Source organism: Cucurbita pepo, chromosome 10 (assembly GCF_057944985.1).
Source record: "Cucurbita pepo subsp. pepo isolate OVF chromosome 10, ASM5794498v1, whole genome shotgun sequence".
Classification (NCBI taxonomy): domain Eukaryota; kingdom Viridiplantae; phylum Streptophyta; class Magnoliopsida; order Cucurbitales; family Cucurbitaceae; genus Cucurbita; species Cucurbita pepo.
The window spans coordinates 1,557,438-1,574,223 of NC_141807.1; the positions used below are offsets into that span (position 1 = coordinate 1,557,438).

The following is a 16,786-nucleotide window of genomic DNA, read 5'->3' on the forward strand; positions in this document are numbered from 1 at the left end:
CGACGCTCTCTCTATCTCTTTTAATGGCATTACAGAACATAGTAAAAAGAAACAATAGGTCCTTTTCATAAGAAGAAAAGGACTGTTCTTGATGTCTTATTTATTGTTACTTTTAAAGTTATACAACATAAATTGTGATTTACATCTTTATATTTGGTAGTGATAACCTATCATGTAATCGTTAACTTCACATATCTATTAAAAACATTTCGCAATAAATTTCAAATTTTAGTAATAATTATTTGATCTATAATAAAATATATTATTTAAATACGAAAATTGAAAAATGACGGTTAGGCTTCACAGAAAATGGAGTAAAGAAAATTATGCAGGCTGTGGGATTCGAACTCACGCACACTTATGTGCGAACTTTCCTCCCTTGACCTCTCGGGCGAGCCCGATATCTCTTTTTGAATTGAAAATAAAAAATTAGGGCAAGTTTTAGAGCTTAAAAAAAGTATTATAGATTTTATGCAGGCTGTGGGGTTCGAACCCACGCGCACTTATGTGCAGAAGATCTTAAGTCTTCCCCCTTAACCTCTCGGGCAAACCTGCTGTGTCTTCAAGGTATGAAAATTAAATATTAGTTCATGTTTTATAGCTTAAAAAATATAGAAGTAATAATGCAGGCTGTGGGGTTCGAACCCACGCGCACTTATGTGCAGAAGATCTTAAGTCTTACCCCTTAACCTCTCGGGCAAACCTGCTGTTTGACTTGGGACAATTTTTTTAATTAAATAAATATTATTTTTCATCACTAAAAACCTAATCGATAAAACCAGATCAGGAGGAGAAGAACAGCAGAACTTTGCCGGTCTCGAGCAAAAGAAAATGGCGGAACATTTGGCTTCAATTTTCGGAACGGAAAAGGATAGGGTTAACTGCCCCTTCTACTTCAAGATTGGAGCCTGTAGACATGGAGATCGGTGCTCTCGGCTTCACACCAAGCCCAGCATCAGCCCTACACTTCTCCTCTCTAATATGTATCAGAGACCTGACATGATCACCCCCGGTGTTGACCCTCAGGGCCAAGCCCTTGATCCGCGCAAGGTTCAAGATCACTTCGAGGTCTGAGATTTTTGCTTTTCATTGATTTACATTTATTTTTTTTTTGGATTTTGAAACTTCTTTTTCCCTAAACTTGCATCTTCTCAATGCCGAAACGTCTGGAATGCAGGACTTTTATGAAGATCTATTCGAGGAGCTGAGCAAATATGGAGATCTCGAAAGCTTAAATATTTGTGATAATTTGGCTGACCATATGGTATATTGATATCGACTTCTTAAATTGAAAGGTGTATTTGGATCTGTGTTACTGACTAGTTTGGTTTTAAATCTGTGGACAGGTGGGCAATGTCTATGTTCAGTTTAGGGAAGAAGAACAAGCTGCAAATGCGCTTCAGAATCTTAATGGGCGCTTTTATGCAGGTTTTATGTCTTATACTTTCCTTTTTCCTTATGGGTTTTCGATTTACGATGAAATCAATCTTGTGGATTCTATATGAGTACTCTTTGGGTTGCTCAGTGGTACGAGGGTCGAAAGATTGATAGTGAGTTTTGAGCCCGTGACACCCAGTGTAATGAATATTCTTGATTATGATAAAATGCGAATTCGTTCTATTTAAGTATTTCTAATATGACTTAATGAACTTTATTTTGGATTCTTGGTTCAAATCAAGGATTTATCACTAGAACTTTTCATTTTTGGGAATCTTTTCATCATATTTCCTGGATTATCACTAGTCTAACTGTTAGACGAGGAAATAAAAGTTTTAAAAGCTCCCTGTACATCTGTTATTGGATGATTAGACACTGATAATGTAGTTAAATATTTATGAGTTCGATATGCGATTTTGGAAATCAATAACGACCTTGCAAGATTGTTTGGAGGTTTGATGGAGTTTTCCCAAAGGTAAACTGTAAAAACTTGGACCAACTAACTCTATTTTGCAAGAATATATATACGGCTTTTATTATTATACCAGCGGATATACACTTCATCAATGGTTGCTAAAAGGAAAAAAATGATTCCTATATACTCTTCATTATTTGTTTGTGCCTAAGATGGCCCGGATGTGTAGTTACTTGGTCTTGTTTTTCAAATTCGTGATAGGTCGACCCATCATTGTTGACTTCTCTCCTGTGACGGATTTTCGAGAAGCTACTTGCAGGCAATATGAGGAAAATGTATGTAATCGTGGTGGCTATTGCAACTTTATGCATCTGAAGAAGATAAGCAGGTATATCATCACATCAGCATGATTCTTTAGTTTCCTCTGAAAAAGAATTAGCTGGCTACTGATCATATTCTCTTTGTTGTAATTGTTCATGTACTCTTAGAGAGTTGAGAAGGCGTTTATTTGGGAGGAGCAGACGCAGGCGTAGCCGAAGCCAAAGTCAAAGTCGAAGCCCCCACAGGCATCATGGACATGATGACCGTCCCCATGGTGGTCGTGGACGTGGACCTAGTAGAAGAGATGGAGACAAGGACCCTCGGTATCATGATAGAAGCAGGAGGCCTAGAAGCCGTAGCCCTAGGCATAGAGGGGGACGGAGTAGGAGCCCTGGAGGGAGGAGGAATAGAAGTCCGGTGAGGGAAAGTAGTGCTGAAAGAAGGGCTAAGATTGAACAGTGGAACAGGGACAGGGAAACGGCAGATAATGGTAGTGGTCACCAGGATGTCAAGGATGATGGTGGTAGCAATGGCCTTGTACAAAATGAAGATGAATTTGATCCTTCTAAGCAGTACTAGAGAAAATCTTGGATGCTGTTGCTTGCCTGAAAGGAACATTGCTGGTTTGCTTCTGCCCTTCTATTGATTCAATATAGGTGCCATAGTAGAATACTGTACCCTTTATAAAACAGCCCATTTTTTAAAAGAAGTAGCTCACTGCCCATTTCCACTGTGCAGGTGGAGGACAGGTTCCCTGTCACGTGTTAATGAATGTGAATTCCAGTTTTGTTAACCCCGTCTCTTTCACCCTAAAAAAGAAATTAACTAGTATAGAAATAGTCGTTAGTGAGTAAGTCTCTAAGAAATTCTACAATATTCCATACCATTGTTTAATTGGTCACAGCTATCCCTATCCATTCTTCCTTTTGTCTATTCTTTGTTCCTTGGTTTTAAACTCTACCTACGTTCACCTCAGTCAGAAATGCATTTCCACCATATTTATGGGAATTACATGATAAAATAAATCCTGGTATTAGCTAAAATTAGGATGTGTATGTGTAGCGTTTAAGCTTCATAAGTCTCGAGGAAAGATGTCTGAAAACCATTTTTAGTTTTTCTTTCCTTTTTCCTATTTTTTAAACCGTCTATGCTTTACTTTTACATAAAGATGAAGACCAAAATCTTAGAACCAGCCTTCATGTTTGCTGATGCTTACCTCTTTCTTAAATATACTGTTTAATCAGAATAATGTTAATACGTTGGTAATTATCATATTATTTTCTAGCCCCCAAAATTTACTCATCCGAACTGGTACTTCTTCATATTTGTTATCTTGAGATCTGGTTTAATTTTTTAGACTAGTATTTTTTTTCAATATTTTCAATTTTTTAGATTCACACCTAAAGCTGAACTAGAGCTTGTTGTCGGTCAAATTGAAAGTTTTTATCCTGCCCATGCTCCCATCTTAACAGGAAAATAGAAATAGAAGCACTTGTGGTTATGGTTTTTTTTTTACTATTTGTATATGTTTATTGAATTTTCTTTTATCTTTCTTACATACGCTGCGAGTTTTGCAGGTTCAGGTTTTCCTGCTTTCCCAAATACTTCTTAGGCAGCTTACCATCGTATTCATAATACAGGTTTGGCTGTTATCTGGAGGATTTGCAGGATTTGATGTGATGTTTCGTTGGAAACATGAAGGAAGCTTCTCTCTACAACTTCTGTAATGCTGAAAAATGTATGTCCTCGTAAGGTTGATTTCCCTATTCCATAATCAAGTAAGTTTTAAGGATTTATGAGACAGAAGTAGATGTAATTTCGCTTTCTTGTTTTGAATTGTTTTGTATTTCCAACATTAATTGATGTTTTCGTAGAGAAATACTATGGAGCTGCCATTGAAAATATTTTAAGTTTGCTTTGGTTGGCTAATACACCTTGGATTTCTCATTTTGCTTATATTGTCCTGAGTATTTTCATGTGTTTATTTTGACTGGGAATATAGTAGACCTTTCTGATGATTTAGTTTTTAGTTTATGAAAATTTTGCTGGTTTCTCACAATTTCTTGGCTAAATTTCAAATTTCAAATTTCAAATACATTGGTTATGAGAATTTAGATTCTCAAACCATTTATGTAGTGGCTTACAATCTAACAATGCACTTACACATGATCTTCAACAATGATGATGAGAATGGATCAACATGAATTCGTGATTTTTCAATAAAAGATAAAGATAAGCAGGAGAAATCCATTTACTCATTTTACACATGCTCTTGTCTAATATGTGAGTGGAGATAGCTTTGATAGCCAGATTGCATCTTGCAGCTAGCAAGTTGACTAGAACAATAGTGTAAGACAGGCAAGGCAAATGATAAGTAGATAAAATACTGTAAGTTAGCTTGTCTCTTAAGCTTGACAACAAAGTCGTCTTAGATTGCTATCTCTTAACCAGAAAAAGGGAACACTGGTGAAGCATGCTGCCCTGAGGACACCGATGCTGAGTCTCCGGGGTTCGATGTGATTCCAAATGTGAGTTTTAATAACGTTAAACAACAAAACATAAAACATGGGGTGGAAAACTACAGCCCCCAGCTTCTGCTTGGGCGGGCGCCGACCACTTCAGGCCAAAATGTCATGAGAGGCGTAGGAAACAAGTTATAAAGTAGATAGCTTCCACACTCAATCCAATCGGCAGGGACAAGTTCCCATGTGGTTAACCAAACCCCTCATTTTCACCGCCATAGTGTGAACCAAACTCCTATTTCAATCTCGTTTTAGTGTTTCGGCCTTTCTTGGATTTTATTTTTAAATTTATAATTTAGTATTTACTATTATAATAATAATAGTAGGAGTCTCTATTCAATGCTCCCTTTAATCCCAACCCAAAGTTTGACTAAAATGTTGTACGTAATTACCAACCATTGACTTCACTTTTGTCTCATTTCTTTCTTCGTATTCAGAGATCTCATCACATCGGTTGGAGAGAAAAAAAAATTTTCTTTTAGAGTGGAGAAATCTCTCTCTAATAGATGTATTTTAAAATTATTTTAATACCGGCTAGTGGTGGGTTCGGGTCGTTACATTTATGTTTTTATGAATTTCTTATGATTTTGAATTTATAAAATAAAAGGATGAACTCTTTAAAAATGCAAATTAATGGTATTTAAAAAATTAATGAAAAAAAATACTACAGGTAAAAAATGATGACAATAATAAATAAATAAATAAATAAATAAATCATGAAAAAGTGGAATATTGCGGTTACTTACGCCACCGTATAAATTATTTTTGGTTCTTCCTCTCTTTCCCACAATAGAAATATTAGAGAAGAGAGAGGAGGTACAAAGCCGGAAATTCTAACATACAGAAACCTTCCGAGCCCTTCAACAATGGTGGATTCTAGGGTTTCTAAGGGTTTAAGGTGATACGGATTCTTGTTTTCTCGATGGAAATGCCTGGAAGGAGGTCAGATTACACGTTTTTAAGTCAAATTCCGGACGAGGAGGTTGGAACGGGACCTTCCACCTCGTTTTTCGGGTCAATAGCAGCTGAGGCAAACATTAGCAAGGGGAGAACGGATAGAGTCTTTGATTGGGATGGGAGTGGTGATCACAAGTTAAACACGCAGGCGAATCGGATTGGGAACCAGTATTCATGGATTGGTTTGCAAAGGCATTCTAGTGGAAGTAGCTACGATGATAGCTCTCTCGCCAGTGATTACTACGCTCCAACGCTCTCAAACGCAGCAGCAAATGAGATAAATGCATTGGGATATATCCACGACGATGAATTTAGAGTCAAAGCTGTGGGAAGTGGAGGTTCGTCGGGGAAGAGCTGGGCACAGCAGACGGAAGAAAGTTATCAGTTGCAGCTGGCCTTGGCTCTCAGGCTTTCTTCAGAGGCCACTTGTGCCGATGATCCCAACTGTATGGATCTGATGCCAGACGAGGCAGCTTCAAGATCGTTGTCAAGTTCAGCTGAGGCTATCTCGCATCGATTTTGGGTTAGAGTTTGTTTTCGTTTTTTAATCTCTTCATCGTCGTTTTCTTTTTGTTCTTTAATCATTTTGCTTTATTCTGCTTCACATAGATACCTTAAAGCATGCTCAAGGGTGCGCAAACAGCCTAGTTCACTGTCATGTTATTATAATTCGAATAATCTATTGGGTGTTACAAATTTATCATTCTTTTGGTTTTATTGTCGTCGAAGGATGCATAATGTCCTTTTTTTTTTTTTTTTTTTTTTTGTTTGGTACGATGTTTTATAGGTTGGGATTGTGAAATTAACGGTATTTTGGGTTTCCTTGAGGAAAAAAGAAAAAAAGGAAAAAAAGAAAAAAAGTACTCGGAAGAAAATATTTGCTTTCTGAGTTGATGGAAGATTTAAATGAGATTGTTCAAACGTAGTCATAAAGCATCCTGAGTCTGCTTGATTCGTTACATTTTTACTAATATAGTAGTTTGTAACTTGAAGTGCCGGTTCTCCAACTCTAAAAAGTCCCTCAAGTAAAAACTGAAAACCGGGAAATTAAAGGTCTAAAGTAACATCCAAAATTTCCTTCCGCCAACTGCAAATTTAGGTACATAAAATTAATTAGGAACTCAGAGCTTGTCGTGTTAATGTTTGAAGGAGAGACAATAAAGAAAAAGAGAAAAAAAAGGAAGATCAACTTCAATTTGTTTTCAGCTGGCATTGACTACGTCTCTGCCTTTCGTACACACTGCCCGAAAAACTTCAATCTGTTTTCATTCTTAGCACCTTCAAAAGATGGCTAAGGATTCATAAATTGTGATTTTGACACAATATATAATTCTTTATCTTTGCTTGAGCATGCTATCTTATAATTTGGTACCCATCAGGTAAATGGATGCATGTCATATTTTGAGAAGGTGCCAGATGGTTTGTACCTAATTCATGGGATGGACCCTTATGTATGGTCTTTATGCACCAATCTGAAAGAGGATGGGCGTATACCATCATTTGAATCTCTGAAGACAGTTGACTTCAGCATCCGTTCATCAATTGAAGTAGTTTTCATAGATCGGCATAGTGATGCTAGCCTAAAGGAACTGCAAAACAGGGTGCATAATATTTCTTCTAGCTGTATAACGACAGAAGAGGTTGCGGATCATTTAGCAAAGCTGGTATGCAATCATATGGGGTGAGTTGTCTACACTTCTTGTGATAGTCGTTGAGATTTAAACTGTTCTATGAGTACTATAAAATCAATAATTGCATGAACAGGGGTTCAGTTTCTGAGGGAGAAGATGCCTTAGTTCCCTCCTGGAGGGAATGCAGCGATGACTTAAAAGAATGTTTGGGATCTGTTGTGATTCCCTTGTGCAGCTTATCTGTTGGCCTTTGCAGGCATCGTGCTCTTTTATTCAAAGTGAGAATTTCATTTAATGCAAATCAATTGTATATTCGTAAACATTTTATAGATTGCACTTGCGTTCTTTTAATGTTATCATTACTTCTAATGGTACATGTTACTTCAGGTGTTTTGGTGGATTGCATCTTTTAGTCAGTGAAAAATCTTACAATTGTTTATGCATCAGTGTGAATGACCATAAATAGTATTTATAAGTGATACTAATGGTTCGAGAGTAAACCGTGTATGAATATTATTAGAACAGACATGCCTAAAAATATAAGTTTTGCAGGTGCTAGCAGATTCAATTGATTTGCCTTGTCGAATTGCCAGGGGCTGTAAATATTGCACTAGAGATGATGCTTCATCTTGCCTTGTTAGGTTTGGTCTTGATAGGTATGCTTGTCCACTTTTGGCTGTTCTTGATTGATTAGAGTTTTCATGATATACCTAAGTTCTTAACACGATAGTCCTAATTTTCAGGGAATATGTCATTGATCTGATTGGGAAGCCTGGTTGCTTATGCGAACCTGATTGTTTGCTCAATGGTCCATCATCCATCTCAATTTCTTCACCGTTGCGATTTCCAAGACTAAAACCTATTGAATCTAACATTGATTTCAGGTCACTGGCCAAACAGTATTTCTTGGATAGTCAATCACTTAATATTGTATTTGATGAAGCTTCTTCAGGTGATTACTTAACAAGAATGTGAAGCTTTTCTTATTACCATGATTACTGTTATTGTTAGCTTCTTTTCAGTCCTGAAACTTGTCAAGCCATCTTTATTGAGCTCAGTATGCTTAACAAGTTTTCAGAATTAGTGATTGTTTAGATTTGTGTGTTATTTGGTTATTTATGGTAGTAGACAGAGTGCAGGCTTTTCTTAATTGTTCACCTTCCGTTATCAGCCGGAGTGTATACCTTTTGAAAGTTTGACTTAACTACACGACATGCTTCATAAATGTGCAATAGAGTACTGAGCCTTGACATGATGTTAAAATCATGTTCTTCTTAAGAATTTGATCAATTCTGTTCCATGATACGTCCATCGTTTTTCTGCATACCTCTTGTAAATGGACTTGTTATTGAGATTGTATGATCAGTGTTTTTTTTTTTTTTTTTAGGACAAGAAACTATACAGGATTGGAAAAAAAAAAAAAAAGGAATAACAGCTTAGGGGCCCAGGGTAGAGTGAACCCCCTCCCAAAAAAGAAAACTATAAGAGAGCATTTCAGTTGTTCACCAAGAGCAAGTTATCTGAATATTCTACAAAACAACTCAAGAGAAGTCTTATCTTTGAAGACTCTGGTTTTGTCCAGCTAAACATGCCATAATTAAGCTTGTTTAGACCAACTACTAAATGAGAACGCTTCCACCAGCCAATCATAAATAGACTTCGACAATTGGATGATCAGTGTTGTAATGTGTTCTCGGACACAGTGGTTTCTGTTAACAAGTTCAGAATTTTCAATTGCAGGGAATGTTGTATCTGGGAAGGATGCTGCATGCTCTGTCTATCAAAGGCCATTCAACAGGAAGGATGTACATGGAAAAAACATAGTGCTTGCCGGTGACAGGGATAGAAGTCCTCAATTAATGAATCCAAAAGTTACTCAACGGAATGCTCAAGATGGAAAGTCTGAGCAATTTAGATCATGTGATTCTACTGCTCAGCATAGTGTACAGTCTACCCCTTTTGTAGAAAATGTGGTTCGTTTAAACCAGATCTCACAGATTGATTCCAGAGATTCTGAGCCTCTCTTAGCACTGCCCTGTCTAAGGATGGATCCTGCTAATAATTTATCATTCATTGATGGTAATCGGCTGGTTAAAAAACCGAATCAGCTTTCCTTCGGCATAGAAGATTTTGTTATTCCATGGAATGATCTTGTTTTGAGGGAGAAAATTGGAGCAGGTATATATATGTTCTCATTCTGACAGAAACATTTTCTGCTTTTTCATCACATATGAATTTTAGCCAGCGAGAGATGTAGTCTTTATAATATCATATCATCATTCTCTATGTTGCCACACTTACTGTCTACTTGGTTAATGCAGGTTCTTTTGGGACAGTGTATCATGCTGATTGGCACGGCTCAGTAAGAACCTTAAATTTTCTTTCTTTCTTCCATTCTTTTATTTTAACATAGGTCTCAGATTTCAAAGTTGTGTTGCATTTTTTTTATCATCATTTTTTTTGTGTTTTTTCATCAATTTTTTTTTTAATGTACTTTTAAAATTTAACCATATGTGATGAAGACTGTTTTTTTGTGCCTTTGAAATTTTAGGATGTTGCGGTGAAGATTCTGATGGAACAAGACCTTAATGCAGAACGGTTCGAGGAATTTCTTAGGGAGGTATATGTTTCCAAAAATTTGAAGCACTCATAATATTTTGAAGATAATTTTCCTACAATTGCGCATCACTTGCAAGTAATCACTCAGTAGGTTCAATCACTTCTTTTGCTTTTCCAGGTTGCCATAATGAAATCTCTACGACATCCGAACATTGTTCTTTTTATGGGTGCAGTCACTGAGCCTCCAAACTTGTCCATTGTCACGGAATACTTATCAAGGTTCTTCAAATTCCTCAAGTGTTGAATGCTTATACCCTTCAAAAAGATATATGTTCACCAATTGATGACTTAATTGCAGAGGGAGTTTGCACAGGCTTTTGCATAGACCTGGGGCACGAGAAGTCTTAGATGAGAGACGTCGGTTAAACATGGCACATGATGTTGTATGTATTTTCAAACCATAGCATTTAGTTATTGCATCTTTTATTCTGTGAATGCTATTATCAATTATCATCATCATGTCTTGACATCTGTTCATCCTTTTGAGCTTACTGTTCTGTCGTTGATATTAACAGGCAAAAGGGATGAATTATCTTCACAAACGTAATCCCCCAATTGTTCATCGTGATTTGAAATCTCCAAATATTTTGGTTGATAAGAAGTACACAGTAAAGGTTGGAACTGAGAATCTCTGGCTTTCTATATAGATTATTGACATTATATCTAAAGATTCCGTGTGTTAGTCTGTCTATTAAATTTTTTATCATAGTCATGTCTGGCGGGAAAGACTTGTTTTCAGTAGTTGTCATATTAGTTGATGTGCATTTATTCAATGGACCACCCAGATGTTCGGGAATAATCTGCCTCAGTATTGAATTTTACCGATTATGCATACATATTATGGCACTTCATTTCTGATTAATGTTTATATATTTTCATGAGACTGGCAAGACTTCAACTTGAATTATCTAAGTCAATGAATTGTACTGATCTATGTTCAGTAATGTTTCAGGATATGACATTTTTTTTTTCTCCAATGCATATGCATTTATATGTTGTCAAAGTTGCAAACAGACTTTAACACCACATGGAGTGGAATGATCAAAGTTCTAAAATAATTAATCTCCTATCAAGTTGTGTTCTACTTATTACACTTTTGTGTTAAAATTGATTATTATATGTACACATGAGCTTACCAGTACACAGGAGGAAATCCTTTTAGGGTGTTGCTATAGCAGAATTCTGACTAACTACATTTTTTCTTCCAAACAAAGTTGTAATTATATTAGTTGGCCTTCTTTGAATAAAAATTGGATTTATTGAATATATCTTAAAGTAGGAGATCCTTTTAGTGTTAAAGCAGAATCCTGATTGTTTATGATTAATCAACTTGCTTTTATTTGGGGAAGGGGGAATTGGAAATGAATTTTGTTCTAGAAAAGGTTGACTTTTTGGTTGATACTTCAACCACGTTCTTAGTGATGAATGATGACACTTCAGTTCCATCCATTTCCAAACTGCTCTCTCTCTCTCTCTCTCTCTCTCTCTCTCTCTGTTTGCATTGATCGAATTCTATCTGCCTGATGTGCCTGTAGATTTGTGATTTTGGGCTTTCACGCTTGAAGGCGCACACATTTCTTTCATCAAAATCAGCTGCTGGGACTGTAAGTTCTTGTGTTTACAGCATTATTCCATGTAGTAATTGTGAGATGTTTCTCGAATCTGGACATTTTATTAACCAACAAAAATACTACTTCCTTTTTATCAGCCTGAATGGATGGCACCCGAAGTTCTCCGTGATGAGCCTTCAAATGAGAAATCAGATGTTTATAGCTTTGGTGTGATACTGTGGGAGCTTGCTTCACTGCAGCAACCATGGGGCAACTTGAACCCGGCGCAGGTTTGCTTTCAAGATTAAGATTATTAATGATGCTATAACGAGAAATTTCCTTTGATTTTTCATTGCCTGGTTGATAATTTTTTAAGGTTGTTAAAGACAAATCTTTTGAAGGGATATTTGTCCGTTGAAGACTGGTTAATAAACAACCTTATTTGAAGGACCTTTAGGTTGTACCCTTTTGTCCTCGAGTCCTAATGGTCAGAGAATTGTAATAATACTTTGAAATATGAACTTTCTAGAGCAACTGGTATCAAAAAATAACCCGAGTCTGGCATTGGTATTTCATGGCAATCGCTTCAGAGTGATGTATGTCACTTCTTTGATCCTAAGTATCCATAAAGTTTTAAAAAGAATTGGCAATTTTTGGAATTTAGTGTTTTGTGGATGCTATTATGGATGCAATACCCTTCACGTTTTATTTGTTGCATCTACTCTTTATCTCAGTTTATCCTATATTTTTATTCTACTATACAATGCTGTAAATTTACACTGTAAGGCAATTGGTAATTTCTTTTATATTGTAGTATGATATTTTACTTGTTTGTAGTTTCTGTTTTGTCTGTGACTCAGTAAATTAGGAGGACGGATAATTTGGTCATTGCCAAACCCCAAAATGTTATAGAATTATAGTTAATCTGCCCTTTAAGCCTGACGGAGAATATTCTTATGTAGGTTGTGGCCGCCGTGGGTTTCAAAGGCAAAAGGCTTGAGATCCCATGTGATTTAAATCCTCAAGTTGCTACTATTATAGAGGCTTGCTTCGCCAGGTGAGTTGAACTTCTGCAAGGTTTTCCTTCACCGTTTTACTCTCAATATTTTTCAAGCAATTATTGGATTTATATTTCAGCGAGCCCTGGAAACGTCCATCCTTTTATGAAATAATGGAATCATTGAAGCCATTGATCAAACCAGCTACACCTAATCAAGTTCGCCCAAACATGTCATTAGTTACTCAATGAGGGAATCCAAGGGACTCCTAAGTTTTGTTCATGTGAAAAACAGAGTTCTCAAAAGGTTTGTCTGGCAGATATGATGCTGTTCAGATAGATTCATGTGTGTGTTGGTAAGGTTTCTGTCCTGGTTCTACTCTGTTCTCCCCGTACATGTGTTCCTAATGGTAGAGAATTGAACTGTCCTGGGTGGGGAGGAGTCCTCTGTTATTTGATATGCAATGTTCAAATTATTGATGGCACAATGCTTGTGTTTGGTTGCAGATTCATTGATGTATATTGATTTCTTTTCTGAAGTATCTCCATTTTTGAGGCGAACCAAGGTTCAGTTTTGTTGACGCCCATATTCTCGCTTTACCATCAAAGTATACTTATTCCCTCTCCAGTTGTGCAATGTCAACCCCCAGCGTTGTGCTCTTCTATGTATAATGTCACCGCGGCTGCTGAGTCCATCAAAAGCGGCCCTCAAAAGCGGCCCTCTCTATCGTCAGCTCTAACTTTCCCCTCTTGTACAAACAAATATTACCGAAACATTCAATTCCCGGCAGCTCTAACAGAGAGGTTTACTAAACCCTTGAAGTGTCTCATGTTAATATGTAGATCCAAAAGCCGCTCCTAATTCTTTAGCTGTCACATTAGATTAATGCATCGAAGTGTTAATATTGTACAATTATGTAACTTCCATCAGATCTTTTGTACCATTTTTCTGTATACCCATTTCTCAAGTACTTCAGTTATGTTCTTTATACACGGGGGAGATACTCTAGTTATTTGTTATGTTCTGTATACAAGATGTGATCCACAATTTATACCCAGCCTTATGAATTTCCTAACAAAATTTAAGTAAAATTACAAAATTACAAACATTATCAATAATTTCTTTCTTTTAGCATAATTATCAATAAAATTATTTGTAACATTCCAGATCCACCGTAGATATTGTTCTCTTTGGATTTTTTCTTTCGGGCTTTCCCTCGAGCTTTAAAATGCGTCTTTTTGGGGAAGGTTTCCACACCCTTTATTTTTTCTTTCGGGCTTCCCCTTAACGCTTCAAAATGCGTTTCTTGGGAAAGGTTTTCACACCCTTATAAAGGGTGGTTTGTTCTCCGACCAACGTGGGACATCACATTATTAGTTTAAAATTTTAATTAATAACGTCTTAAATGGGTAAAAAACAGTAGGAAAGAGCCCTTTTTATTATTATTATTGTATAGTAATTTAAAGTAGGATTTTTTTTATACACACATACATATTTTGGTGAAGAAAAAGGGATCCACAAACCAAAGGGTCAAAACCAACAACTTATCGACAAAACCATTACAGCCGCTTTCCGTATCGCACACGGTTCCAGTGAAGGGCAAAAGGGTAAAATCACAAAATGGTCCGTTGGTGGAAATGTCACGTGCAAATGATGAAAAGTCCATGTGGATGCACATTTCTTGATCTTTCCGCCCCGCCTTAAAACCCCTAACCCTAACCCTTTCTTGTTTTCATCGATTTATTTTGCCTTTTCACAAAGCTTCAATCTTTCACTTCTACTTTTACGTATCCAAGATGTCTTGCTACAGAGGCAAATACGCTGGTAATGGATTCCTTCTTCATCTTTTTCCTCTGTTTTCTTTTCATGCATTTCATCTTTAGTTCAGATCTTGTGTTGGATGCTTCATTTACTTACTGTGTTCCGATCTCCAATTTTCTGTTTTTTTTTTTTTTTTTTTTTTTTTTTTTTTTTTTTTTACTATCTGATCCATCTGTTTTGCCTTTCATTTCGTGTTCTCATGCCATTTAACGCACTATTTCACTTCAATGAGAGTTGAAGCTTATGTGAATTGCCTGTATGGCACGAGATTCAGATGTTTATATGTTTTCTCGTTCAAATTCGTTGTAGCTAGTGCTCCTCTTTCTCTCTAGTTTACTTGGATAGTTCTAACTGCTGGTGAGTAGATCGATAGGGTAGCAGTTCAGATCTGTGTGTTCGGGGGTTTTCCTCCGTTAGATACGTAATAAGAGCATGGAAGAGGATACCCTTTCCTCACTCTTTCCGAAAAAGTATACCCAAAAAGACTGAACTTTGCTCTGAATGAAGTTGGTCGCCGAGTACCACTGGCGTCTAGATTCAGATCTTACGAATAGTGTTTGATGTCATGATTTTAGTTTATGTTTTTTTCTACCCGGCATCCTTGCTTTGGAAAATGTGTGTACTTTGATAGTGGTAATTGTAGTTGTGTATGTACCTTTGATTTATGAGACCATATTGTTGAATTTAGTTTTTACCTGTAGACAAAAGTTTATTGGGCATTCTGATGCTATTGACATTTCTGTACTTTTCTTGAGTATTTCTCTGAATTTACATTTATCCATTCTGCTGTTGATCATTATTTCTATATTTTCTTTCACCTTGCAGACGAGCTTATTGCCAATGCTGCCTACATTGGAACTCCTGGAAAGGGTATTCTTGCTGCTGATGAATCAACTGGCACAATTGGAAAGCGTTTTGCCAGTATCAATGTCGAGAATGTTGAAACAAACAGACGTGCTCTTCGTGAACTCCTTTTCACTGCTCCTAATGCTCTCCAATACCTCAGCGGAGTCATTCTCTTTGAAGAAACTCTCTACCAGAAGACCTCTGCAGGTATTCTAACTAATCACTCGGTCTTTGGTCTTTACCATTTTGAATTGCACTTTTTGAATCTTATTTACAGACAAAATTGATGGTTCTAACTATTTATTTCCCTTCTGTTCCTTTGTGCAGGCAAGCCTTTCGTTGATGTTTTGAAGGAAGGTGGTGTACTCCCAGGTATTAAGGTTGACAAGGGCACTGTTGAACTTGCTGGAACCAATGGCGAAACGACAACCCAGGGTCTTGACGGCCTTGCCCAACGCTGCCAGAAGTATTATGAAGCTGGTGCTCGTTTTGCTAAATGGCGTGCTGTGCTCAAGATTGGTGCTAACGAACCTTCACAGTTGGCTATCAATGAAAATGCCAACGGATTGGCCAGATATGCTATCATATGCCAGGAGAACGGTCTTGTACCCATTGTAGAGCCTGAGATCTTGGTTGATGGTTCTCATGACATCAACAAGTGCGCTGATGTAACTGAACGTGTCCTTGCTGCATGCTACAAGGCTTTAAATGACCACCATGTTCTCCTTGAAGGAACCTTGTTGAAGCCCAACATGGTTACCCCTGGATCTCAATCTGCAAAGGTTGCACCTGAAGTTGTTGCAGAGTACACCGTGCGTGCCCTACAGCGTACAGTTCCTGCTGCAGTCCCTGCTGTGGTGTTCCTGTCTGGTGGACAGAGCGAAGAGGAGGCCACCGTCAACCTTAACGCCATGAACAAACTCAAGGGTAAGAAGCCATGGTCTCTTTCCTTCTCCTTTGGACGAGCCCTGCAGCAGAGTACTCTGAAGGCATGGTCCGGAAAGGAAGAGAACATCCCCAAAGCTCAGGCTGCTTTACTAGTAAGGTGCAAGGCCAACTCTGAAGCTACTCTTGGAACTTACAAGGGTGATGCCAAGATCAGCGAGGGTGCCTCGGAGAGCCTCCACGTTGACAACTACAGCTATTGATTAGTTTTGGGAGTGCTCTTGTTTTTAGACCCAAAAAGAGATAAGCTGCGGCATTTTGTATTTGGATTCTCAGGCTTCATATATGGCTCTCTTTCTAATCCCACCGCTAACATCAGGTTACGCCAGACGTTGGTAATAATAAGCTTGAGGAGAGTGTTTGCATGTGAGGTTTTTGCAAGTCTATTTTGTTAACATTTCAGTTGAAGAACCGAATATTTCGTGTTTTCTGTTGTAATTTTGATGTTTGTCATCGGTTAATAACAACATTCGTGATGGGAGTTTTGTGTTAGAGAATTTTTAGTCTGAGTCAATTTTGCTTATGCTCTCAGAGATTTTCTTATATTGTATATCATAACCTTACCGCACTAACAGAATCACCATCAAACCCCATTGTAGCTGCAGCTGCCCCCTATCGCCGCCGTAGAGAAGACGCTGCTGCCAGCCTGAATGCCATGTGCCGCAGTGTAAACTAGTACTGGTAGCGAAGACGCCGAGTTAGGAAGGTCAGCGTCGGGGCCTTT

General features: G+C 37.5%; 3 protein-coding genes and 2 non-coding genes across 8 annotated transcripts; 3 read left to right on the forward strand and 2 right to left on the reverse strand.

Annotated features, from left to right (window-relative positions):
• Nucleotides 1–472: 472 nt before the first annotated feature.
• TRNAL-UAA (transfer RNA leucine (anticodon UAA)) lies at nucleotides 473–555 on the reverse strand. Its single transcript has one exon. It is a non-coding gene; the product is annotated as a tRNA-Leu (tRNA).
• A 69-nt stretch (nucleotides 556–624) lies between these two features.
• TRNAL-UAA (transfer RNA leucine (anticodon UAA)) lies at nucleotides 625–707 on the reverse strand. Its single transcript has one exon. It is a non-coding gene; the product is annotated as a tRNA-Leu (tRNA).
• A 62-nt stretch (nucleotides 708–769) lies between these two features.
• LOC111803563 (splicing factor U2af small subunit B) lies at nucleotides 770–4,129 on the forward strand. 3 transcript variants are annotated; one of them, XR_002816389.2, is made up of 6 exons: nucleotides 770–1,068; nucleotides 1,178–1,264; nucleotides 1,347–1,428; nucleotides 2,114–2,240; nucleotides 2,341–2,829; nucleotides 2,912–4,129. XR_002816389.2 is itself a non-coding variant. In XM_023688033.2 (6 exons), exons 1-5 carry the CDS (start codon nucleotides 832–834, stop codon nucleotides 2,750–2,752), a joined length of 945 nt encoding a protein of 314 aa, XP_023543801.1. In that variant the 5' UTR covers nucleotides 770–831; the 3' UTR covers nucleotides 2,753–2,796; nucleotides 2,912–4,129. The 3 variants fall into 3 exon arrangements, 2 of the variants coding, with proteins under 2 accessions (XP_023543801.1, XP_023543802.1); XM_023688033.2 differs by having other exon boundaries at nucleotides 2,341–2,796; XM_023688034.2 differs by having other exon boundaries at nucleotides 2,341–2,796; nucleotides 3,814–4,129.
• Nucleotides 4,130–5,370: 1,241 nt separating this feature from the next.
• On the forward strand, nucleotides 5,371–13,469 carry LOC111803560 (serine/threonine-protein kinase CTR1). Of its 2 annotated transcripts, XR_002816388.2 has the most exons (16): nucleotides 5,371–6,175; nucleotides 7,032–7,333; nucleotides 7,417–7,561; nucleotides 7,836–7,939; nucleotides 8,027–8,235; nucleotides 9,024–9,461; nucleotides 9,605–9,645; nucleotides 9,835–9,903; nucleotides 10,021–10,121; nucleotides 10,201–10,285; nucleotides 10,418–10,516; nucleotides 11,438–11,506; nucleotides 11,611–11,742; nucleotides 12,415–12,509; nucleotides 12,590–12,805; nucleotides 12,957–13,469. XR_002816388.2 is itself a non-coding variant. In XM_023688028.2 (15 exons), the coding sequence occupies exons 1-15, from the start codon at nucleotides 5,618–5,620 to the stop codon at nucleotides 12,699–12,701; spliced, it is 2,559 nt and encodes an 852-aa protein (XP_023543796.2). In that variant the 5' UTR covers nucleotides 5,489–5,617; the 3' UTR covers nucleotides 12,702–13,469. The 2 variants fall into 2 exon arrangements, 1 of the variants encoding a protein (XP_023543796.2); XM_023688028.2 differs by having other exon boundaries at nucleotides 5,489–6,175; nucleotides 12,590–13,469.
• Nucleotides 13,470–14,113: 644 nt separating this feature from the next.
• On the forward strand, nucleotides 14,114–16,559 carry LOC111803562 (fructose-bisphosphate aldolase 6, cytosolic). Its single transcript, XM_023688032.2, has 3 exons — nucleotides 14,114–14,274; nucleotides 15,097–15,324; nucleotides 15,445–16,559. Exons 1-3 carry the CDS (start codon nucleotides 14,247–14,249, stop codon nucleotides 16,263–16,265), a joined length of 1,077 nt encoding a protein of 358 aa, XP_023543800.1. The 5' UTR covers nucleotides 14,114–14,246; the 3' UTR covers nucleotides 16,266–16,559.
• Nucleotides 16,560–16,786: the final 227 nt, after the last annotated feature.

Coding starts and splice junctions, on each gene's coding strand:
- LOC111803562 (XM_023688032.2), top strand. CDS start 14,247: ATGTCTTGCTACAGAGGCAAATACGCTG. Junction 14,275..15,096: donor CTACAGAGGCAAATACGCTG/GTAATGGATTCC, acceptor TTCACCTTGCAG/ACGAGCTTATTGCCAATGCT. Junction 15,325..15,444: donor CTACCAGAAGACCTCTGCAG/GTATTCTAACTA, acceptor TCCTTTGTGCAG/GCAAGCCTTTCGTTGATGTT.
- LOC111803560 (XM_023688028.2), top strand. CDS start 5,618: ATGGAAATGCCTGGAAGGAGGTCAGATTACACGTTTTTAAGTCAAATT. Junction 6,176..7,031: donor CTATCTCGCATCGATTTTGG/GTTAGAGTTTGT, acceptor GGTACCCATCAG/GTAAATGGATGCATGTCATA. Junction 10,517..11,437: donor ATAAGAAGTACACAGTAAAG/GTTGGAACTGAG, acceptor ATGTGCCTGTAG/ATTTGTGATTTTGGGCTTTC.
- LOC111803563 (XM_023688033.2), top strand. CDS start 832: ATGGCGGAACATTTGGCTTCAATTTTCGGAACGGAAAAGGATAGGGTT. Junction 1,265..1,346: donor ATAATTTGGCTGACCATATG/GTATATTGATAT, acceptor ATCTGTGGACAG/GTGGGCAATGTCTATGTTCA. Junction 1,429..2,113: donor TAATGGGCGCTTTTATGCAG/GTTTTATGTCTT, acceptor AATTCGTGATAG/GTCGACCCATCATTGTTGAC.